Here is a 24,650-nt window from a genome sequence, read left to right as displayed (position 1 = left end):
CCTGGAAATCACACAGCATGTTGCCACCGTTTTGCTGCGAGGCCTCCCTCAGCTGTCAGCCAGGCAGCTTCTGGGCCAAGACTCCTCGACTCACCTGAGTCTGTCCCCCCTCCCTGTCCCCCACCTCTCACCTGCTGCAGGGGCCCCCTCACCCCCCTCCCGGCCCCGAGTCCACCCTCAGCGTGGAGCCCGGCCAAGGGCTTGTCACTCACCCACTGGCCGAGGATAAAGCCCGGCATCCTGACCGCCCCAGGCCTGGCTTCCTGCGCAGCACCCACCAGTCAGGGCACCGGGTGACCTTTGCGTGGGCAAACACTCCAATCACCCTGTGCCTGGGGATCCTTCCCTCTGCACCGGCCAGTTCATCTCACCTCCTCAAGGAGCCTGGTGAGGTTGACTGTCCCGTGTCCCCACAGCGCCCACCCGGCTGGGCCTGGAGCACTTGGGGCAGAGGAAAGAGCCCGAGGGCAGGTCAGCACAGGCCGTGGTTGGATGTGTCACCTGGGGGAGAAGCACCCAGAGATTCGTGCTGCCGCCCTGTCCCTGGGCAGCTGTGTGGCCGTCTGAGCTTGGAGAAGGCCAGGTAGGGGTGGGCTTGGGGGGCCCCCAGCACAGAGACCACCCCTCAAAGCTGGGCCATGCGGCCACCAGGACGAGCAGAAGGGAAGGCTCCCTGGGAGACGAACAGTGAACACGAGGGGTGGTGATGGGGCAGCCGAAGGGCCAGAATGTTCTGGAAGGAGCAAAGACACTGGTGAGGAGGAGGCGCCGTCCGTTGAGGGAGAAGCCGGGCCCGCGGCTGGGGGCACAGCCAGGGCACAGGAGGCCGTGCTCTAGAAACGGGCAGTGAGGTCACGTATGGGTCCCAAGTCACCCTTTTCCTCTTTTAGCTCTTAGAAGATGTGTGATGACCATTGGAAATAACAAATATTGTTATATTAGAGGTAATAAACCTATTTCTGTATTTAGTTAGCTTATGAAATTGGGTGTTTTTTGTTTTGTTTTGTTTTGTTTTGTTAAGATTGAGGAAAATTAGTTTGAATATTCAGAGAAACTTCTGACTTTGATTCCAAAGTCAGAGAAAATCCAGTAGAGTTGAAGCAGGGAGTAGACTCCCACGTGGTCGTTTTAGAATGGCCCACAGACGCCCCTGTGTCACGTCAGAATCTCGCGTGCGGAAGCCAGTGTGCCTGGGGACCTGGCCTTCACAGCATGTCTCCTGTGGGTCCTCCGAGAGCCAGTCCCCCAGCGGCGCCTGCGGAAACGGTGGCTCCAGGACCCCGAAGGCTCACACCAGTGTGCGTGCGCCATGCGGGGCCCTTAGCACGTCGAGGGCTCAGCCTCCCTGTCAGTCTCATGCAGGAAGCGGCGTGGCCCAGTCCACCCCGAGGGACAGGATAAATGGTCTTCTAAGCCATCGGAGATCATCTCGCCTCCATGGTGAGACACGTGGCACCACAGCCACTGGAACAAACGACCGTCTACAGGATGGATGTGCCCACGCCAGATGCAGCCCCCAAAATCCATCGCATCCTTCATCACCCACCGGTCTTGTACCCGTCTGACAGAAGTTTAATTCAGGCTGGCTCCGGAAAATAATTATTGTATTTTAAGAGTAGTAATCACTGGCCAGGACATGATTGAACGTGTCCATGCCTATTGACTTTTTCTATGATTTATAGCTTTGTTTAGTCGATATTCCCATCGAAATTGTATAATTAATTATAAGTGTGGCTGTCAGACTGCAGGATGGAGTGCCCTGGCGAGGATTTGCAGAGATTAAATTTTCCTTGGCTGTCCCGGCCAGCCTGGGATTTCCACGGAGCTTGGCCTGTGGATGGAGATGTTTTCTGTGTGTTTAGCAGCTGCTCGAGCTCAGGGCACATTGATTTTCCGGCCCTTTTTCTTTATCAGCGTGGTGTCTCTGCAGTCACAGTGGAGTGTGTGCAGCTGGGACAGTCCTGACAGATACATACGATCCGCCGGCCGCTTTATCATTGTCCACACACGCCCTGCGCTGTTTTTCACTTTGTAATCAAGAAGAATGTTTAAGATACATGCGAAATTGGTTATCATGTTTGTGAAAAATCTCAAAGAGATACAAATTATCGTTTCAACAGAGATGCAACATAATTTCTAATGAGAAACATCTCACATCTTTAACTGCCTGCAGCAGTGCTCCCACCCCCATGGTTTGCGCAGGCCCTGGAGCCCCGGGCACCGTCTCCATGCTGGTCCCACAGCCGGAGGGTCCCAGCAACCTGTCAGAGCCAGGCAGCAGGGACAAGTCGGCCCCTGGCAGCTAGGCTTGGGGTCTGATGGGCCGGTTTGGGGTTTATAAATAAACTGCAGCATGCAGGTTTGCATCTGTTTGTGTAGACATGGGATTAACCTCTGCCTTCCCCCAGCTGGAAGGTCCCGGAAGGCAAAGAGCCGTCTGGTGTCATCCACGGCCTTTGCCCGCATGTCCAGCATAGCCCCTCACCGACCACCCTGGACTTGAAAAAGTGCGTGTTGCATCGGAATGAGCTCCATGTTAACAGATGGGGAGGTTTTCTGACCCACAGGCGCTTAAAGAATCGTCTGCTCAGCTCGGACCTGCCGTTTCATGGTGGAGGGCTGGTGTGTGGGAACGCGGCAGCAACCAACCAGACAGGCGAGGGGGGCGCCATCAGCTCAGGTGCCGTCAGCACCATCGTGCAGAGGACGGAGAGATGGTGGGGTGCCCACCAGAGTCACACCTGGGGAGGCGCTGGGGCAGCAGCAGGCTGAGGAAGCTTTCGAGGATGGAGATCTGACTGGGCTCCCACGGCCGTGTGCGTGGCTGCAGCTGGCGAGTCGGAGCAGACCTGCTGTCCGCAGCCTTCTCTGGGGCTTGGTGCTGGAAGCAGTCATGGCGTTCCGAGCGTTTCCTTCACTGTGTGAGGAAGAGCCTTGTAACTTGTGAGGCCACATCTTGAGTGTTTGTGTTGTGAGAGCCGGTGTCCTTGTCGGCTCTTTCTAATCTCCTGGAGGGCGGGCCCCACGTTCACGGTCACCTGCAAAGCCTCCTGCAGATGAAGGCCCACAGAGGACGGCCTACCGTCCCAGGCGCAAAACGCATAGGGGCACAACGCAAGTAGGATGGACCCTCCAGATCACCAAATATTTGCATGATTGATATAAATTATAAAATGTTTAAAGTGAAAGGATCAGAAACATAAATGAATACCACAGCCTGAGAAAAAACAGGCAGAGTAGAAGCCACACAGCACCTCCAGTGAGCAGCTCTGGGGTGGGTGTGGGGCAGACGTGGCTGAAGGACGTGGGACCGGTGGCAGCGCTGAGGGGTGACCCCGAGTGGCACCACAGTTAACAGGGCCACGCAGTGCCATGTCTGGAAGGTTGACGACATGAGGCTGGAGCAGGATGCGTCCACGGGAAACAGTGGGTCATGACTATAGAGAGAAGACAAAGTGACCTGAGGAGAGCGTCAGGTGACCCTATGAGAATGACACTGGCCACAGGCTCCCCAGGTGGCGACGGAGGCCAGATGACAATGGAGGGATCTGATGGAAGAGCCGAGAACACACAGCCAACTCATCCTGCACAAATGCCGCCTGACAAGTGAAATAAATCACATGTTATCCTCTGTGGATAGAGTGGCCCTGCGAGCAGACCCCCAGGGCCCCGGACGCTGCTCAGGAGTGAGCACGCTGGTGTCGGGTCCCAAACACACTCGGTGGGTAGAGGCATCCTTCGTGGGCTATGCGTGTGTGGCGGTGACATGGCCATCGGATCCAAGCTTCAGCCACCGCTGCAGGAGGTGACGAGCGTGCACGGGACTTACTCTCTGGAATGTTTCTTCTTTAGGAGTTAACTTTGGGAGAAATGAGATCTGGTGACTGGGTGGGGGCAGCACTCTCCCAGTGCTTAAAGCGCGACATTGCTGTGACGGAGCTGCCCCCAGCAACTTGGCTGGGTGGCCCCTGCCCTCCCGGGGTCGTCCCTTAGATGCCTGCTCTGGTCCCTTCTGGGAAGCCCAGCTTCTGACCTCAGGGCTGGCGGCTCCTCTTCTTATCGACCTGCTGAGGCCACAGGCAGCCCACTCAGGACCCAGGGCCTGCTGTTCTCTCTGCTCTGGGACGGCTGGGAATTCAAGCTCTGGTATGATCTCAGTGTTTGCAGGAGTGTGTGTGCGCGTGCGTGCATGCATGGGTACATTTGTAAACACATGTAATTGCATGTGTAAGTCTGGGACCCATGCAGACCCCACGTGCACACCTCCCCTTGCCCGGCCCCACTGACAGGCTCAGCCAGAAGGGAGCTAGAGATCCCCCCAACGTGGAGGCAGAAAACCGTTTGGTGCTGTGAAAGCCCAGCTTCCCTGCGCCCGCTTTGCCCCACACCCTCCCCCAGGCCAGGCAGGGCGTGAGGCTCTCTGTCAGGTGTCTATGAGGGTGTTTGTGAGGTCGAGGTCAGGCAGCTGTGTCTGAAACAGTCCCGTGTATGCAAAAGCAGCTGTGGCTTATGTGTCCTGAAGCGCGAATGTCATGAGCAGCTCCTGTCCCTGTGACCAACCTGCAGGGGACCAGCCCCAGGGTCGCTGGCCTGGTACAGGCGGGTTCAGTGGACAGGGCTGCAGGCAGGTGCTGAGGTAGCAGCCTGGCACACAGGCAACTACTGTGTCACGGCACTGCCCACTGCATGCTTCGGGGGTGACGGATGAGGTGGCAGCAAGGGGAGAGGACACGTGTGGCTTTGAGGGGAGCCCCTGCATGATGCCCTGCTTCCATCCAGCTGTGAGGGGGACATAATGCATCCCGAGGGTGAGTGTGGCCAGACGCTGCAGTGGCACCCTTCCCCTGGGGGACCGTGCCCTGTGGGGCATGCAAACACGGGGCATTCTCTGTCAGCTTCCTAGACAAGGCCCACACTGCTTACTGACTTAGTTTGGGCAAAACAGGAGCCGTGTCCCCTCTGCGAGGCACACTGCCTTAGCATCAGGGCACTGCTGAGGTGACACCCATGCCTGTGTGTTTGAGCAGAACGAGGCAGCCGCGTGGCTGGTCAGCAACGGGCAGTGGGACGCCCACAGCCTCACAGGCGCAGGGCTGCAGGGCGCCCACAGCTCCCTCGGGTCACGACGGACGTGTTCCTGGGACTTAGAAGGACCACCACGCCCCCCAGAGACCTCTCGGTGCCTCCGGAGAGGCCAACCAGTGACTGTATTGTCTTCTGTTTCTTCTCTGCAGCTCCTGGAATTTGACAAAGAGCTGTGTGTCTTTAAGGACAGGCTGTATGAACTGGACATCTCCTTCCCTCCCAGGTAAGAAGCGCTGCTTGCGGATCAGCGGCCACTGTTCTGTCGGTGGGGCCGGTGCCCCTGTGCAAACGACTCCTGCCCTTCGGAGAGCAACGGGTGGTTCTGTCTTCTTGTTATGAAAAAAGACACTTTGTCCAACGTGCAGAGGGGCGCCTTCTCAGATTTGCCTCCTGGGGCCACGCAGGCGGCTGTGTGTCTGGGTCTTCCTGGGACTCTCGGGACCTGCCACAGTGCAGGGTCTGGGTGCGTTTTTCATTCTGTTTGTATCTTTCTCAGGCACATCAGCTTTTGCTGTGTTTTGCTCTGACGTTTATAGAATCTGGAAATCTGTGGCAATAACAGTCTCTCCCCTCTGACCCGCATGGGGGAGGCGCGGCCCACAACGGAGGCCCAGGGCCTCCAAGGGCTCTGGGGTCAACAGACAGAGGCCGTCGACAGGAGTGGCCTGTGGGGTGGGCCACCTCGGAGGCCTTGCTGGGCATTCTGGGGAGGGCGTGCTGGGGACACGGCTGTCGTCCCGGGACCCCTCCCAGCCCTTCTCCTTTTCAGGTCCCACGTAGAGATTCTTATCACTCGGGTGGAGATGGACCTGGGGCATGTTGGAGACATCTAGAGTAGGTGTGGGGCGGAGGCGGAGAGCCCGAGAACGGGGCTTGTGTGCAGGGCCTGCACAGAGGTCAGAAGGGACAGCCCTGTATCGAGGACCTCACGGCCTTTCACGCTCTGTGAGGGTGACCCCTCGGTTCCTGTGCCACATTCCAGTGGTCGGACGTGTGAAGACTGGAAGGGGCCTCCGCTGTCCCCTGGACGGGGAACATCCTGCAGCTCATGGACCCAGACCTGGGCCAGAGGGCTGGGTACTCAGAGCTCAGGGTTGGTGCCCAGCCGGATGGTGTGAGTTTCAGGGGCCAGAGAAGCGTAGGGTTGGTGCACAGGCTAAGGTCTGGGCACCGTGAGGAGCGAGTCGGCAGGAGGGGCGGCAGGACAGTCGCCGCTGTCCAGTGTCCTAGCCGAGCGCGCTCCCTCACGGCTCTGATGCTGCTTTAAACATGCGACAACTGTGTGTCCCAAACCATTTGGAAGCTGAAGACGTTCCCAGGGATTTGTTCAGGCTTCCGCTTCCTGTGGGTGGTTGACCAGGGATCCTGAAGGGCCTTCCCGATTTGAACAGACTCACAGATCTCTTCCTCTGCTTTGCTGAGCTGGCCGAGGAGGAAGTGGGCCCAGGAGCCACAGCGACCAGCACATGGCCCTGTGGACATGTGCGGACGTGTGCTGGCATCTGCCTCTCAAGTTCCTCCCAAACCTTGTAACCTTGAAAGCCACGTGGACGCAGGGCACAGAAGGAGCCCACAGGGCCTTGTGGTCAGGGTGGACACAGGATAAGCCCGCCACTAATACTGGGCAGCACAGAACCCTGCCCATCCACACCTGGCCTGTCGTGCGGAAGGACAAGCCAGCCGTGGTCTCGGGCTGCTGGTCCCTGGGTGGCAGGTAGAGGAAGTACAGGCCTCCTTGGGCAGGTGGCTGTGACCAGCTGTCCCCTACAATCCCACCCGGATGGGGGAGGGTGCTTCGGTGCCAAGTGGGGGGAGCTTCAGAGAGCCGCCTGGGTGTTGACCATGGAAGTGCCTCCTGCCGAGCCCCCGGCTGCCCAGGGCACTTGGGACAGACCAGCTGAGCCTAAATCTCCATGGGGTTTCATTGGTTCATGTGGTAGGAGAACGGCCCCCAACAATGTCCCCACCCTCGTCCCAGAACCTGTGTATGTCTCACGTGACGTGGCAAAAGGGACTTTGCCATGCGAGAGAGCCCTTAAAGCAGGGAGTGTCCTGGCTCCCGGGCCCTGTCTGACCCGTGGTCCTAGTGGCGGAGCTTTGGGGCTGGAGGAAGGAGCTGAGTGCAACGGCTGACCTCTGCCCACAGGCGCTGGTTGGCCAATTGATTTAGTTTCCAGATGTCTGCCCTTAATTTGGATATCACATTGTGGTTTTCAGTGATGGACGTGTGAGGAGAAGAAAGGCAGGGGTGTTCCAAACTGAGCCATCAGCTTTCAAGTTCAGGGGCCAGGTCACAGTAAGAACTAGAGTCGACCTCTGAGCCCAGCCACAGCATAAGCCTGCTGTGCAAAACCCACCCGAGTGCTGTGTCGTCCACCCCCCACTGGCCGGCCGGCCGGCCACCCCCCCTGCCCGGTCATCCACCCCCCAAGTGGCTACCACCTTAGGTTAAGTCATGGGAGTGGAGAAGCTCTTGGTCCAGGGAGGAACCTTCCAGAACATTGGCACCCCGTCCTCTTCACAGGCTCCTACCTGTCCCGAACTCCCCGCATCCCCTCGTCAGGGGCCCCAGGTCACCCCACGGGAAAGGAGGCGGCGAGTCCACCCCCCACACCAGGGCCCAGTGCAGGAAACCCCAGAACAACTTTGGGGGCACTCACCACCTTCCTGGGGGGCTGGGCCCCACCACTGGGGCTTGAGACCAGACTATGGGCATGCAGCCTGCCCAGGGGCACCACAGAGACCCCGTCCCACTGGGCCTATCACCCTTCAGTGCCAGGATACCCCGCGCATGGGGGGGGGCCACCTGCGGTGCCCAGGAGTTGCTCCCTGCCCAGCCCAGGGCCACTCCTGCTGGGGGCTTGGGCAGAGGCCGGCCCCGGGGAAGAAGCATTCCTGTGTCGGGCTGTCTTGTCACCCAGTGCCATCCTCAGCGTTTCTCAGGTTGTGTCTGTGCTCCCCAGGCTGCCAGGCTGCCAGCACGTCCTGGAGGGCTCTGAGGATGCGCTTGTGAAGTGTGGGCCACCGCGGCTGTCACACAGGACCACACCGTGGTGGCTTCCCTGGCAATTGTGGGGACCTGTGGGTGTGGCCATGAGGGCGGAGTCAGCGAAAGTCTGCCCTGGCTCCTGCCTTCTGTGCCTTTTGTCTTTGTCATTCAAGTGAACACGTCGCACACTGGCGGAGCCATCCCGGCCCCTGTCCTGGTGGAGGGGAGCTTTCAGGTGCTCGCTGAGGGCCCCCCTGCAGCATTGCACAGTGAGACATTGTCCCCGAGTGCAGGGCAGACGTGGGGGGGTTCTCAGTGCAGAGGGTGGGAGCGACCCCCACTGTGGTCCCCTTGGCTGCAAGCCTCGGCCAGTAGCACGCCGTGACAGTCCCCTCCCCAGAGACGTTTCATTAGCAGACAGGTCCTGTAATGACGGTGACCGGAGCGTTTTTCTCCAGCAAAGTCATTTGTTACCATTCTCCATGGACTAATAGAACGTCACTCCTAATGGGCTCTAACTTCTTGCTGTCTGTCATTTTGCTAGAAAAGGTGCTAATATCTCAGACGTTTATAGAGCCTTCGACTCTCTCCTCACCTGCAGCCGCAGCCAAGTGAGTGCAGCACCTTCACGAGGGACAGCTGTGAAGCTGGGGGTGGGCAGTCAGGAAGCAGAGCGTGCCACCTGGCCAGGCTCCAGTGGGAGAGCAGGAAGGTCGCTGGACAGACCCAGGCTGCCCCTGCCACTGCCACCCCCCTCCCAGGTGGCGCCTGCCAGCCCACCAGGAGTGCCTTTGAAGCCACAGGGTGTTCCCATGTGCTCCCCACGTAAAGAGCTCTACGTGTGCTCAGTGACTGGGGGGCAGCGTGGTGTTGGCACAGCTCCGCCCACTCTGGGTTCCCTGTGAAACCGCCGGCTCTGCGCTGGCGCAGGATCTGCCATAACATTGGTTGTCTGAGGTGGACATTGGTAACAGTGAGCTTTCATCACCCTGTGTTGTCAGGCTCTTAGCCCCTGGTGCCCAGGACCCACAGAGGGACAGGTGGCCCTGCCACCCTCCCCGCCCCCTCTGGCCCAGCGTCCACTCGCAGCTTCTGCCTCTGGACCCAGATTTGGGCCGTTCAAAGCCGATGGCAGGAGCCCTGCCACCCAGCCGTGGGTGCAATGATTTGGAACTGGAACAGCCATGCCTCTGTCTTCTTATGCATCCTAGCCAGGCGGGAATTTCTAATTTATAGTTTAATTTTGAGAGTTGTTGTCATTCATTTTCAGATAAAGAGACTGAGATATAAAGCTAAGGTGGTTCAGCTGCCTTTCCACTAACGTGGCGGCGGCACTAGATATTCCCACAAGCCCACGCGGCACAGGGGTGGGAGCGTGGTGGGCTCCGGAATGCAGTCCCATGCGGGCATGATCTCCTCCCCGGGCACCAAGCATTCTGACCTACACCCTGCCCACAGCACACCCCTCCAACTCCCCCAGGACAGCCCCTCCGAAACCTCCTTCCCTGAAGCCAGAGAACTCATGATCCGCAAGAAATCACCCTACATCAGAGACGGACCCCCCTTCCTACCATCACACTGGACTGTTAGCCATGGAGGCCGACGTTCCCTGGGCTGGTCACCACCTCATTCCCACAACCTCCAGTGCTCTGGCCACTGCTGACCAGGGCTTTTTTTTCCAAATTTATTTGTGATGAAGATGACAGCTGTCTATCATGTCACTGCAATTCGGCTCACTTCAAAATATAGCAAAGCATTTGTGGAAATGACTGAATCTTTCCGCTTACAAAAAAAAACAACCATGTCCCACCACTGAAGTGGCTGGCACTGACCGTCACTTTGGGGACGAATCCCAGGGAGCAGCAACTCTCGCCGTTTGGTCCCAGGACCACATACACTCTTGGAAAAATGGGGGAACCCAAAGGGCTTTCCTCTGTGGGTTATATCTATTGATAGTTATCATGATTTTAAAATATTTATTCACTCACTTTTAAATGGCAGTAAGAAACCATTACATGTTAACATAAATAACACTTTTATGGAAAAAATAACTGTTGCCCAATCAAAAATAATTTGCGAGAAGAGTGGCATGGTTTCACTTTTAAAAGAACTTTCTTAAATTTCGGCTTAATGGACGGTGGCTGCAATCTCGTATCTGCTTCATGTCTGGCCTGGAAAGGGGGCTCCAGCAGCCTTGTCAGACCACGTGGGTGCGCCTTGGGGAAGGACGTCTCCTGAGAATTCAGCTGCCGTAGGATCTGAGACCGTGCCAGTGCCTGGGTGTTCTGTCCCTTGGGAGGGTCGTTTGCCCATGTGCGTGACTGGTGCCATCACACAGCTCTGCAGAAACCCTGATTCCGAGTTGTGCAGATGCTCCAGGGTTGGCTCACGTCCCTCGCAGTGTCAGTGGCTCCTCCCTCAGGACCTGAGCTCAGCAGAGGACGGACTCTTTATGGTGGGAGGTCATCAGGCTCGTGGGGGATACAAGTTCTCCAGAATTCTCGTTTTTCCTGAAAGCTTGAACTTGGTCATTGGCAACAAATGCTGTTGCTTGTTTCCCTGGAGAGGCAGGTTCCTCGTCCCTTCTTGAGGAAACGCCTGTCACACATCTGAGTCTGAGCGGCCATGTGTGCCTGCCTTTCTAGTGAAAACGGTGTTCTGTGGAAACAAGCTGAAAGGGCAGGGGCTCCGCCACGCGCGGCACGGCCACACCGCTCGCTGTCTGGCAGAATGTTCCCCACCGCGTCCCAAGTACCATGTCTGCCAGGCTCGGAAGTCAATGGTGGTTAGTGCTGCTGCGCCCACGCCCTCTGAAGGAGAGCACCTCTGTCTGAGCACGGGCGACACGGAAGGACAGACGACCACCAAAGCCACTGGTTCCTGCTGAGGCCACACCCATCAGTGCCACCTCAACACTGTGACGATCTCCCAGAGCATCTGAGTGTGATTATGAGCATAGTGTTTACCTTCTGGACCCCTGAACGGGTGTCATGGACTTGGGCAAGACCACACCACACCAAAAACTAGCCCTAAGCTGGAAACAACCAAAATGGCCCAATGGCAGGATGGGTCTTTGCTTCTGTCACAGCACGGTGAGTGGCAGTGACCAGCTGCTTCACATGGTCCATGAACAAACGTGCGTCAGTGTGCACGAAGGAGGCTGCTTGGTTGTGTTGGTCGGTCACTGAGGGCGAGACTGGTGGGTGGAGTCACGACCCTTGACCCTCCTGGCAGCAGTGGAAGGACCTGGGCTGCTGGCTGTGGACCGGGGTTTCCTTGGTGCGGCGTCACGCAAGGGGACGGTGGGCACACGTCCATGGTGCTGTGGCCTCTCCCTGGTGTGGATCGTACTTTAACTTGAGGTTGACCAGAAGGACAGAAACGTGTCAAGACCTGGACGCACCTATGAGAACTTCTCCAAGTGTTGAATGCTTTCTGAGTAAGTCCGATGGGGTGGGTCACCGCCACACAGTCCAGGGAAGAGTCACTGTCATGGGAGAGCTGTTCTTACTGAACAGATGTGTTACAGGGAAGATCAAGTCCCAGCTTTTGACAAAGATGAACGTACACAACACAGGACGACCCACAGCAGTCTGGCCGGAGGACGCTGTGTCTACACTGGATGCGGGTATTTTTAAATTCAGATTAGGAGGCTCTTCTCAAATGTCTTTGTGGACCATGACTTGAAGTTCCGCATCTGTCATAACATTTGCAAAACTGTAGAATTCATGCAGGAATGATGAGCTGCCCGCTGTTTGCCAGGCCAGGTGCTCAGGGAGGGAGCGGGGACAGCTGTCTGTCCGGCTGTGCCTGAGCCCTGGTTGGAGCCGGCTCCCGTGATGCTCAGGGACCAGAAAACCTGCAGGCCCTCCGCCCGGCACGCGCCTCCACAGCGGAGGGTGCTTTCTGCTGCTGCATTGTTGCACTTCCTAGTTCCACTATGACCTCAGTTCCTGCTCAGTTATTTCTTTGATTTTAGTTGTTTCTTTCCTAGGAATTTAATTTACAGTTTTTGAAACCAAGTCTTTGAGACCCCCATTGTATACTGAGTCCTCAGGGCTCATGTGAACCTGGGGACAATCTCAGGTGACACACCTTCCACCATGTGCACGTGCCCATACCATTTTTCTCTGTAGCTCAGTAAGTCGGCCTCGACGCGGGGGTCACCGTGTCTGCCATCACTACACAGGGCTGGCATCTGGAGACAGTAGCTCCCTTACCAGGAGAGAACTTAGGGTCCTGTCCTCTCACCTGCCCTGAGGGGTGCAGGCAGCACCCCCACTTCTCCGTCTGCACTTTCAGCAGATGTGGAGCTGTTCCTGGTGTGGCTGGTTCAGGAAGGCCCCCGCCCCGCCCCCCCTGAGTTTCCTCCTGAGACCAGCGAGCCCAGAGCACAGCAGGGCTTTGTGTTGTCAGTGTGCCTTGGTGACACCACCCGCCGGCCCAGGCTGCTCAGATGGAGACTTGAGCTTGTCTGCAGGGCCAGTCTCCTGCCCACATCCTGAGGTAGGAGCCCGGAGTGGGGACGGGAGGAAAGGGGCGTGGCCTCCAGGACAGGTGGGCGATTGTTAGCTTTATCACATGCCCCCCCTTAAGGCGGTTACTCCCTCACCACACGGGCACCGGAGGGCGGCTTGTCCTGCATCCCCACCCTGTGCAGGGTTTGCTTTCAGATAAGTCTGCATGCACAGCAAGCACCATATTAATCAGTGTCATTCCCTGAGGGACCCGGCCCCAGACTCACCTGGGCCCCGCTGGTCCATCCAGACTTGGCCCTGGGACCCTGGGCGTGGCCAGGGACCCCTAGGCTGTGGGGGTGAGGGCGTGGCCACTGCTCCAGGCTCTTCTGTTCCTTATCACCAGAGCCACTGTCCCAGCGGTGAGGACTGGTCAGGTCCTGGCTGTGGACAGAGCAGAGGCAGGCCCGATGCTCTGGTGGCTCCGCGGTACATGTGGGGACATCACCTACAGACTTATTTAAACATCACCTTTTGTGTGCTGTTCAGACCGAGACCCAGGATTTACACTGAACCTCTGCCCGTGGGCACAGCCCCTTTGGCGATGGGTGGGCGTCGTGGTGCAGCCCCACATGAGACCCCAGACAGCAGGCACTTTCTGGGAGGAGAGTTTTCTGTAGCAGAAGCAATGTCATCGGTACAACAGAGGAGAAATGGTTTCTGAGGCAGATGGAGTCAACCCTGTCTCTGTCCAGGCTGCATCTCCGAGTTGTCCTTTCCAGCTGGGCCTCCTGTGTGGCTGCACACCTGCCCCTTGTCTGAAGCCGCTCAGACAGCACAGCTGGGGCCAGGGAGCCACTTGGTGGCATGCCACCTCACAGGGTCGTGATGGAATGCTCTGGAGTGGGCAGGAAGCACCTGACTCACAGAGGCCGCTAGTCAGCGCTGGCCTGCCGGGCTGCGGGCCGCAGACTCGCTTGTCACCAGGGCATCCTGGGTTGGCTGCAGATTTCCTCCTGGGTAAACTTGACCCTCGGCCGCTTCTCAGCAAAGACCCTCCCACTCCCACACAACCTTCAGAGACCAGCTGGCAGTGGGCTCAGCCTCAGGACATTCTGAGCTGTGGCCTCAGCCTTGCTGGCAGCCCTCACCCCTGAACTTTGACCTCAGCTGGGCAGTGTTGCTCCAGAGTGACTCAGCATGTTGTCCTTTGGAAACAGACTGTGTGGGTCCCCACTGCAGGGAACCCACTACCCCTCCGCAGCATCTCCCCTGGGCCGCAGATTGGACGATGTGCGGCAGGCAGGGCCGATTCCCGCCAGGCGAGTGTCCTTCACCGTCCCAGGTGAGCTCCACTGAGACGCCTGTCATTTAAATGTCTGGGGACAGGCCAGGTGCTGGCCGCCACTTTTCCCGAGAAGAAGTTTGTGTGGGGCAGCTGGTATTCTGTCCTTTAAAAGTAGGTACTAGAAGTGGGAACATGTAGCTCTGGATTTTAACCACATTTGCTGCTTTGGGTCTTTAATCAAGTAAAACAGCAGCTCCCTGCGTGGGGCTGGGGTCACCTCAGGGTTCTGGTGAACGTGCGTGGGACACGCTGCAGAACGGGAGAGGCTGGGCCTGCTGATTCCGCAGAAACGAGAAGTACGAATCCAGACCACGTGTTAGGTGGTTGGGGCACGAGGACAGCCTGGGTCTCAGGCCACAGAGCAGAGCGACAAGGTGACCAGGCGCCCACGACAGCAACAGCCCCGAGAGCCAATGGCATCCTTGTCTTGCAGCTAAAGCAGGAAAACTTCATAGAGAGTCAGGCGCCATTCACAGCAAGACCATATGGAATTAACCTACAAAACACATTAGACTTTTACAAGAAGAAATTTTAGACAATCGAAGGTTGTACGAGATGTACCACAAGTAAGGAGACGCACCACCCTGGGGACACACCACTCAGTGACATGTGGGGACACACCACACTGTGACATTGTGGGGACACACCACACTGGGGACACACCACACTACCACACTGTGACATGTGGGGACACACCACACTGGGGACACACCACACTACCACACTGTGACATGTGGGGACACACCACGTTGGGGACACACTGAGCACAGCTTAGGTTCTCCCCAAAGCCGGGTCATTCTAGGTTAAGTTCATTTACTGTGACTTCAGTACAAGCGCTATCAGACGGACCACTGGCGGGATCAGCAGTTTTACATGGATGATGGGCAGGCCCGCTGGGCAATGCAGAGCCCAGAGGCAGGGCTGTCTGGTGAGTTCCAGAAACAGGAGGAAGCTGCCTGCAGGGGGACGAGCATGAGGGTCCTCGGACAGGTGGCCACAAGACACTGTGCACAAGTGCCGGTACTGAGGCATAGCCAGCAGGTCCGTGGGACCATGCTGATATGCTCCACTGGTGGTCACAGAGCAGGCCTGGGGCTGGTGGCACCCCCACCTGCTCTCACCCACGTTTGAGTCACTTGCCGATCAGCTCTTGGCTGGTGGCTCCATTGCTCAGGAAGCCCCCAGGCCTCTTCCTGTGGCCTAGCAGGTCAGTGGGCTGGAAGAGGTGGGCCTGTGGCCAGGGCAGGGATGGTCTCACACTCTGCCACCACGATGACCTCAGGCCATGGCGTGGGCTTCTGGACACGTCCTGAGATGAGAACTGAGGTGGGAGCAGCTTACGGGGACGAGGGTATGTGGCCAGGTTAGGCCCCAGCTGTCCCCGGGCTCCCTCTGGGAGGCACATGAGCCGTCTGGGGTGCAGCCCCTCAACAAAGTCCCAGGTTGACTCCCTGGGGTGCAGATGGGGAAGGAGACCCCACTGAGCTGGGCACGGCTGCGTCACGGGGGCAGGTGAGGTCCGGACACTGTTTTTTTCCTGTGCAGGTTTTCATTGTATTTTAGTCTGTGTCCAAAAATAAAACCAAACTTTAATAGATGATCCTATTCTTTTAAAATAATTATGAGTTTGCCTTTACATTCTAGAAACTTCTGTATGAGTTTTCTTTCCCAGGACAGCACTGGCCGTCCTAATGGGCAGGAAAGGAACCCACACAGCCCTCCCCTTGGGATGTGGAGGAGGGTCAGGGGGAGGTGGGCACCGGGCAGCGATGACCGGCCTGGGTCCTGTCTCCCCAGCTACCCGTATAGCGAGGACTCGAGCCAGGGGAAGCAGTACATGAACACCCGCTGCCCGGCCTGGTGTGACCGCGTCCTCATGTCCCCGTCCGCCAAGGAGCTGATTCTGAGGGTAAGTGGCAGGCCGCCTAGCACCGGCCGAGCAGGGGAGACCCAGAGTGCCAGGGCCAGTTGGGGAGGCCGCTGGGCTGGCATCCATGTCTCTGTTGACCCCAGGATGAGCCCTCACTTTGGGGCTCAGGCTTAAAGGGGCTGCGGACGAGCCAGTGTCTGTGTGAACTTAGAACGTGTCTGAACGGTCATGGGCTTCACACATCGGTGGGTCATTCTGTCCTTGAGCTGCACAGTGTGGTATCTGGCTACTTTCTTAAGCTGCAAACAGCCAGGTTCACATCTGGGCTCTGTGACTCGCAAAGGAATGGGCAGAGTGTTCCAATGTCGGGAAATTTTCAGGTTTCCTGTAGCCTCTTGAATTTCCAGGGTTTTTCAAGTCCCACATTTTAACACAGAAAGAGTGTTTTCAAAAGAACCAATATCTGAATTGGTTTTATCAACCCCACTAATATGATAATGAGGAAACATAGTAATGAAACGCACTGGTTCAAATGAAGCAGCAGATGGCCTCTGCGTGAGATGTGGGCGGCAGGACGGAGGAGGTGGGAGGCCCTGGTGACCCCCCAGCCCAGGCCATCCTCAGACCTCAGCTGAGTCTGCTTTAGGCTCCAGTCGCTCCCCTCACAGCCCTCTGGGCTGCACCGAAGGGTCCTGTGCAGACCCTGGGCCTTACCCCCCGTGAGAAGGCTGGCCAGCCCCCGTTGTCTCCACGCCGCATCCAGGGCTCTAGGCAGCTCAGTAAGAGAGAGTGCTTTAGACGTCTGCATTCATTCACATTTTCTCCGGTTTGGGGAACCGAGATTTGATAGTGCAGACATGATGAGGACAGAGCCGAGCCGTGTGTCCCTTCCTGGGCAGAAGTCCCCACAGGCCCTCCCCTGGGAGGTGCCAGGCGGGCGTTACAGGCCACGGATTCGCCAAGCAGCTTTGGCAGCATCATCCATCATGCCACGCTCGGTTTCCTTGTCATCATGTCCCGTCTGCTTCCCCGCCCGAGGACGGCGACGGAGGTGGCTGCCCGCGGTGCTGCCTGGAGGCGCGGTGATGAACGCTCAGCCAGGTGTGCGCCCGCAGCCATTTGTTTGTCTCGAGATTATGCAGTTGCAAATACACAATTTTATGCTGCCTTTGTAAATTACCACGTGGCATTTGATGAATGTCCCCACTTCCGGGCGGCGTTGCGCTCACACACGCGGTGCAGAGGTTATGTTTTTACACCTCCTGGCAGGCGACCACGCTGGAAAGTAAATCTGACCTTAAGCTTCCTACTGCATTAAAGATAATTCAGTTTTAACTTTATGGTCTCAGACGCTTCAGCTGCGGATGTAAACTTCCAGCCCCATCAGAGCCGACTGACTGCCAGGAACAGGCGGTGGACCATCGCACCCCCAATAAAGGCGTCAGCCAGGCGCAGGCAGCAGGCGCACAGTCCGCTGGCGCTGCGGCTTCAGTGGTGTCTGTCCTCGTTTGAACAGAGTTGTGGGTGCATAGAGCCCGTGTCACACACGAGTGTAAATGAGGGACTGGGCTGGATGCACCTGCAGCTCCGGGGCAAACGTGAAAAGAAACTTCATGCTTCCACTCACTGTAATGAGCGTGGGGCGCCTTGCCTCCCCAGAAGTCCAGGGAGCCTGCCAGAAGAGAGCGCGGGGGCTGTCACCCTGACTCGCCCACGTCGCCACCCTTCCAGAGGCAGGAGCCCTCTGGGCCAGGAGAGCCTGGGGCCCAGGCCCGGAGGTGCTGCCAGGACCTCTGCCCACCTGCCAGCGCGCTCCATCCTAGGGTGGGTGGCGTGTGGCTCACTCGCAGGCACTGTCACCTCTCTGCTCCCTGAGGAAACCATTCCTGCCTCCCACACTTTCCTTCTGTTTGCTTTTCCCAGTCGGAGAGCGAGGACAAGGTTGTCACCTACGACCACATCGGCCCCAATGTCTGCATGGGAGACCACAAGGTGATGTACCTGGAGGTGGCCGGGGGCAGGGCGGGGGAGGGGGGGGCAGGCGGGGGCGGGGCTGGCTCCTCTGCCTGCGCATTCTGGCTTCACAGAAGAGGCCAACTTGTCTGTTTTCATTGGATTTTCGTAAAATACCGGGAGGTAGATGGGTAGGTAGAGAAAGCAGAAATGACTGGTCACAATGGAATAAAGTACACAATTTTACTATTTGTAAAAAATACTGTCTACACCTGATTCTCTCTGTAGGCCATTTCTCAAGTGTGCATTTGAAATATTTCATGGCCCTTATGCCGAGCACGCTGTCAGCAGTGCAGTGTGAATGGGTGTTCCCGACCAGTGCGTCAGGGAGAAACACCACACCTTGGGATGGGGCTAACTTTGTGCAAGGCTCTGTCCCCAGCCATCCTCACTGAGGGGCTGTGCTGGGCGACAGGTGGCGACCCCCCACCAAATCGGGGACGTATGGATTCCCGCTTTAAAGTCCGATGGGCCCAACCACTGGGTGTACCATCCTAAGACCCAGCTCCCACACTGCTGGCCGGTGGGAACAGGCCAGAGGATGGGCACTCTGTCCCATTAGCGGGGGTGTATTCAGTCTTTAAGTCTGTTTTCACGTGAGTTTTTGCCTGGAAGTACTATCTCTTTAAAAACACAAAGGCACTTTGCCGGGGCCTCTGGTGGCACAGCCCGGCCATTCCACATGACGCAGGCTCAGTGCCCAGGGGACGCGCCCTTTGCTGACGTGGTCGGTGGCTCCCTGCCTGGTTCTGACGCCCCCTCTTCTCCCGCTGCAGCCCGTGTTCCTGGCCTTCCGTATGGCGCCCGGGGCAGGTAAAGGTCACACACATGTGCCCAAGTGTTGTGTCGTGCAGTGACGTGGTGGTAAATATGACTCCTTCCCTCGAGTTGACCTTTCCTGAGCTTTTCCCGGTGTGTTTGTCCCTTTAACAAACCACTGATTCCACGGCAGGGAAGAGGTGCCAGCGACATGAGAGGACCCCGCGCGAGCCCTGCCTGTAGCCGCGCAGCGGATGGAAGTGGCCGTCTCTTGAAGTCCACACTCAACAGCTGCATCGAGAAACCCGCCGAGCGCCACCCGCTAGACGGCCGGCCCCACACTTCGCTTCAGCCTCTGGACCTTCCGGAGGAGCGTCACATACCTCACCGTCTTGTCTGTTCATGTGACATTAAGTAGAAATATTGGGTTTTTTTTTAATAAGTCACAGTCCTGTTGCCAAAACTCTAATAGACAGCAAAGAGACTCTGTATTTTACATTCACAGTTTTCAATTTTAATCATCGTCAGCGTGGAAGAGCTTCCCCACAGGTGTCAAACGTCCCCTCTGCCAGCTGGAGGTGTGCCCAGGGCAGGGAGACGGCGGGGGCTCTGGGCTGACTCAGGCAGTGTGGTCACTGGTAGGACGCTGGGGGGGCCCCTCGACTCACTCCCGATGGCCCCCCCTTCCGTGTTATTTACTCTACTGCCATGTTACATGGCTTTTGAATCACACTGCAGCTGCTTTCCATTTTTATATATAAATATATATAAATATATACTTTTTAAAATAATTTATAAATCTTACCAAAACTTATGCTAAATCTACTTTCCAGTATGAGTGCTCAAGAGTGTCATATCAGTAGGTAAAATTGGAGTCAGGACGTTGCACGCAGATCCACGACACAGGTGACATGGCCTGCCCCCGGGCATCATGGGCACGCCGACTGGGGCACGCCGACTGGAGCACGCCCACTGCACTAGCAGCTTGCCACACCCCTGCCTCCGGTGTAATATTAAGAATTCAATGTGAAGTTATAGCTAGCTTGGGTGTACCTTTTACCAATTTTGTAAACCGTTTTGTCTGTCTTTTGTTACTGTTCTACGGTGCCAAGTATTCTACATAAAACAATAATACTATGGGAGAAGTACACGTAGCCTAGTCTGCTTCCAGTAGAAACCGCTGTTAACATGGGCTGTATATAAAACATTCAGAGGAACAACTGTAAATTTCCTGGGTTGCTCAGCTGTAAACGCCCCGTGTAATAACCTGGCTGCAAACGTTTTCAAGCACTGAGCACAGCACTACGAGGTGACGGCAAAGCCTGTGGGTGAAACACAAGCGTCTGTTTTATTGATTTGCTTCAGAACACTACAGAATCCCTGGGCGGGGCGAGGCTGCAGGTACATGCTCGTTCTTACACAGATCACTACCAGTGCGAGTCATTTGGTGTCCGCTTGACAAGCCGATCGGGCTCTGGGTCAGTGCTGCCGTCACTCTGCTCTGCCCACCGGCCACACGCCGATTCTGGTTAACGGAGTTCCAGCTGTTGGTCACTGTGGAGGCCTTTAGAAATGACCGCTCCAGTTCCTAAGCAATAAAATTGATCATGGTGAAAACAGTCGGCTTCGCTTTGTTTCTCTTGCTTCCTGTGTCCCATCCCCTTTGAGAGGCTGAGGAGCAGGACTCTGCCCCTTTGTAGCCCCTTTCAGATCAAGCTCATTCCAAATCCCAGAATTTCATTCTATCACAAGCCTGAGCCATTAGCTGAGAGCAGAAAAATAATCTTTTGGCTGTTTTACTGCGATGGCAGTGATGGGATTTACCCCTCAGCATTTTGAAATGAGATTATGTAAATGTGCTGTTTCCCTCAAAACTTTAAAGCTGCACACCCTTCTGCTCTCAGCTCGGCTGAGAAGAGCCCCTCACAGAGATAACAAATTTTAATATTGCTCCTTTGAAAACCAGCCAGTGGTTCAGAAGGAATGTCTGTTTTTTAATAAATTGATGGGACAGCCATGTGGCAGAAAAACAAAAAAAACAGCCTTTTATGTTTCTCTTTAACATTTTCAGAACCACGTGCCAAGAGAAATCTTGTAATAATATAATCATTTGTATTTTTTTTAATTAAAACAACACTTATGCCCATTAAGATGCAACACGCGGAGCCTGGGCCACAGAGCGTCTGGCTCAGAGGATGGTCTTTTGTTAACCAGACCGAAGTCAGGGTGGTGGTTACGACCAACCCTTGGAACCCGCGGGGCGCCGGCAGCGAGGAGGGCTTCCCGGGGTTGTGCCGGGCTGGGGCCCAGTCCCGCTGACTTCACAAAGGGCGCCAGGGCCGCGCTGAGGGGACTGTACTGTCCCCGCGGGCAGAGTCTTGGATTTCTCTTCGTAGTCCCAGTTTGAATTAAACAGCTTTCTACTGCTGAAAAATCTATAAAATGGTAGCCAAAGGACCATGGCGCAGACGAACTGAAAACCCAACTTGTTTCACCTGATGTGAGGTCAGCTCGTTACTTCCAAATACTCAGCTGCTACGGCTAAAGCGTTAGTATCCGAGCAAAACGCTCCTCCGCAGGCTCGGAGGGAGCGGGGAGTGCGGGTCACCTGCCCTTCCAGGCCCCCAACTGTGTTTAAACTGTGTTTAAATCCGTCCCAAACCTCCGCCCTCGGAGCCAGCACAACTCGAGCCCCGCAGACCCGGGGAGGGGAGGACGGACCTGCGAACGCGCGTCTCACCTGCCGGCGCCCCGCTCCGTCCCAGCTCCTCGCGGCTCTCCCTGCGCCGAGGCCGCCCTTCCGCGCGCCGGGCCATCGCTGTCCCCTGGCAGCGTCCTCACCGAGGCGCTGGCAGCCGGGGCTGGGCTCCACCGCGCCTGCCGCCGAGCCCGACTCGCGCAGGACCCAGGCGCCCCTCGGGTCGTAGGCGCGGGCCCCGCGGGCGACAAGTGGGCCCGGAGAGGGGACAGGGAGGGCGCCGCGCCCCGGGTTTTCCAAGAGGAAGAAATACGCGGTGCAGCCGGGAGCCGCAGCTCCGACGGGACGTGTTAAATAATTTATTGATGATACAAAGTGATTCGCCCAGGACGAGCCCACGCCGGGCCGCTTTATAACTTATTCTGTAAAAATATATATACACATCCGGCTGGGGGGCGCCGGTCGCGCCCCAACCCTGGTCGCTCCGGCGTTGCGCGCGGCCTCACAAGGCGTCCGCCGCGCCGCCGCCGCACGGGCTGACCAGCGCCAAGTTCGAGGGTTTGTGCTTCTTGAGCAGCCGCGTGATCTTCTCGTCGTCCGAGTTGGGGTCCAGGGGCCGGTTGTACTCGTCATCGTCCTCGGCGTCGGAGCCGCCCACCTTCAGCTTCTCGGCGTCCGAGTCCTGCTTCTTCTTGGCCGACGCCATCTCCGCCGCGTGCCGCTTGCGCCACTTGGTCCGGCGGTTCTGGAACCACACCTGGGGGTGGAGGGTGACATCAGGCGGCGCCTCCCCTGGACCAGCTCCTCGGTTCTCACCCCGCACCCGGGGCCGCAGGGCAGCCCTGCCTCCCCGGGTGGGGACGCGGCCGCTCGCGGACCGTTCGCAGGACGCGGGCGGGCAGGTTTGCCTGGCGCAGCGGGACCCGCGAAAGGCCGCCCGGGCCCACCGCCTCACCTTGACTTGGCTTTCGGTCATGCCCAGGGAGTAGGCGAGGCGCGCGCGCTCCGGGCCCGCCAGGTATTTGGTCTGTTCGAAGGTCTTCTCCAGGGCGAAGATCTGCTGGCCCGAGAAGGTCGGCCGCGAGTGCTTCTTCTTGCCGTCCTTGTCCAGGACTCCGCCGGCCTGGGCTGCAGAAGAGGGCGGGTGAGTGCGGCCGACGGCCCCGCGCCCCCGCCCCGTGACGACTCCCGCGCGCGCTACTCACCCGGGCCGGCCAGGCGCGGGTCCCTCCAGGGTGAGCCCTGCACCACGCCAGGCCAGAAGATGGGCGGGCGCCCCGGCAGCTCGGCCAGCGGCTTGGGGTAGCCGCGCGCCACGGCGGCCGCGGGCCCGAAGTAGACGCCGGCCGACGAGGCGAGCCCGTTGAGACGTGGCAGGCCGCCCAGGAGGCCGCCCCCCGCCGCGCCCACGGGCCGCCCCAGAATGTCGCTGATGCCGTGCGGGGTGCCGAGCGGCAGCTGCGCGCCCAGGCCGCCCAGCGCGGGCGCCTTGAAGCCGGCCGGACCTTGCAGCGCGTACGGGAACAGCGACGTCTTCATCTCGGCCATGTTGTGCAGCGCGGCCAGCGGCGCGCTGCTCAGCACGAACGCGCCCGGGCGGTTAGCGTCCATGGGCGCCGCCGCCGCCGGCCCGGGCGCCCATCCGGCCCGGGAAGTTCGTGCGCGGCCCGGGCGGGCGCCGCTGCAGCGGGGCGCGGGTGGGCGCCGACGGCCCCGGAGGGCGGGCGCGCGCGGGGCGGCTTGGGCCGGGCCGGCGGCGGCGGCGCGGGACGGCGAACGCGGGCGACGGCTCCGGGGTCGGTCGGAGCGGTGTCGCGCGGGCCGGACGCGCTGATAACCGCGGGGCCCCGGCGCGGCGCGCGCGCTGATTGGCTGCCGGCGCCCGCGGCCCGGCCATTGGCCAGCGCCCCGCCCGCCGCGCGCCCCCGCCGGCCGTGCACTCCATGAAGGGCCCATTAGCGCGGCAGGTGCCTTCCGGGCTGTAAATTTGCCCGATTTATCTCCCCTGGGACGAAATAAATCCCGTTGGATGGGAGTTTAGTTAGGCAAAGGTTTTAATGGGAAATCAGGAAAAAATACGAGAGCATATATTATCCCCTGAAAGAATGCAGATTTGAGGATACACTCGGCACGCTCCGTGCCCCATTTGGTGAAGCGCCCAGGCGGGCGGGCGGGCGGACGCGGGGACCCGCCGGTGCCCGTGTGGGGAACGGCCAACGCCCCACCCCGCGGCTCTCCAGCCGCCCCGCACTCAGGTTGGGTAGACCGCAAACATTTTCGGGAGCACTCTCAGGGACGCAAATGGACGGAGGAAGTCGGACCTCAGAGTCCAGGGGCCAAATGGCCAGAGTTGGCCCTCGCGAATCTGCTCTGATTTTTACAGCTGGCGTGGTGGTGAGGCCTTTCCTGGGGCCACACGCTAGGCCGCGGACTCGCGCGCGCTGCCGGCCGGTTCCTCGTTCCCTCTCAGCTTGCGGGACTGTCCTTTGCCGGGTCCGAGCGCTAGGACGGTCCGGGCTTCCCGGGAGGGCCTTTCCCGGTCACGAAGTCGCAGCTCGGTTCCCAGGAGGCAACCTAAGCCCCGAGCTTCGACTCGGGCCCCGCCACCGAGCCCAGGGCCCTCTTGTGAGCACAGCCGGATCGGGGAGAACGCGGATCGTCGTAGGCTCAGAAACCCGAGGCCCACCGTGTCCAAGGCCTCTACGTGGGTGCGCGTGTTAAGCGCAGTGGGCAGAAGTTTGGTCTTTAGACGGGCAGGTGGGGCCCATCGTGTCCTCTTTTGGGTACAAAAAGCCCCCACCCCGCAGAATTACTGTAGGGTTCAAGATCGCCGTGGGCTTTGAACAGCGGCGGAAAGCCGGTACTGAGTAAATGCTGGGCGGTGTCACGTATGTATTAATTAATCAGTGGCCGATATTACTACTATTGCTGCCCGTTTGTAGCTGTGACCCCAAAGCGCGCGCGAAAGAACAGCCGTTTCGTGGAGAGGGTAGGGGGTGGTGTGTGCCAGGCCAGCCTCTCTCGGCCCTCGTACTATCCGTCCGCAACGACTTTCCCGTTTCACCCCGGCCTCCGGGGTTTAGGTGGCGTGCACCAAGGCTGCCCTCGCGGTTCTGTGCAGGGACCCAGTGTCCGCTTGCACCGTGACCCTCGGGGGTCCATTTTCGTTTTGTGCAGTCAGCGGCAGGGCTTGGTGGCCAGGTGGCGGCTCGGAAAGCCACTGGTCGCGCGTCCTAGGCGGGCGTGGGGTGGTCGCCCCTGCCTCGCGTGCCTGCACCAGGCTGGGCCCGGCTTCGTGTGCGGTGCAGCCCGCGCATGGGGTTTTCTCTCCCTCTGCTTCCTCCTCACGAGCTGCACTCGTGGGATTCGGGCGTTGTTGGCCCGCAGGCAATCGGCCCCAGCGCGCCGCTCGCGGGGTTCCCGCGCCCCGG

General features: G+C 58.4%; 2 protein-coding genes across 3 annotated transcripts in view; one reads left to right on the top strand and one right to left on the bottom strand.

The window, feature by feature from the left end:
• INPP5A (inositol polyphosphate-5-phosphatase A) overlaps positions 1–20,140 on the top strand; it is a 168,943-nt gene extending 148,803 nt beyond the window's left edge. Inside the window, exons 12-16 of one of the 2 annotated variants that reach the window (XM_019728303.2) lie at positions 5,235–5,308; positions 15,677–15,788; positions 17,673–17,741; positions 18,539–18,575; positions 18,715–20,140. In XM_019728303.2, coding sequence (XP_019583862.1) covers positions 5,235–5,308; positions 15,677–15,788; positions 17,673–17,741; positions 18,539–18,575; positions 18,715–18,764 — 342 coding nt within the window. In that variant the 3' untranslated portion in view covers positions 18,765–20,140. Of the gene's footprint in view, positions 1–5,234; positions 5,309–15,676; positions 15,789–17,672; positions 17,742–18,538; positions 18,627–18,714 lie in introns of both variants that reach the window. The other variant, XM_019728304.2, reaches the window with a different exon arrangement.
• Positions 20,141–21,564: 1,424 nt separating this feature from the next.
• On the bottom strand, positions 21,565–22,981 carry NKX6-2 (NK6 homeobox 2). The gene is made up of 3 exons (XM_019728306.3): positions 22,425–22,981; positions 22,175–22,347; positions 21,565–21,976 (listed from the first exon to the last, which is right to left on the bottom strand). The coding sequence occupies exons 1-3, from the start codon at positions 22,828–22,830 to the stop codon at positions 21,722–21,724; spliced, it is 834 nt and encodes a 277-aa protein (XP_019583865.2). The 5' UTR covers positions 22,831–22,981; the 3' UTR covers positions 21,565–21,721.
• Between the last annotated feature and the right edge of the window lie 1,669 nt (positions 22,982–24,650).

This window comes from Rhinolophus sinicus, chromosome 15, assembly GCF_057876585.1.
Source record: "Rhinolophus sinicus isolate RSI-liver-muscle chromosome 15, RSI-T2T, whole genome shotgun sequence".
Classification (NCBI taxonomy): Eukaryota; Metazoa; Chordata; class Mammalia; order Chiroptera; family Rhinolophidae; genus Rhinolophus; species Rhinolophus sinicus.
This window is presented reverse-complemented; position numbering and strand designations above follow the sequence as displayed.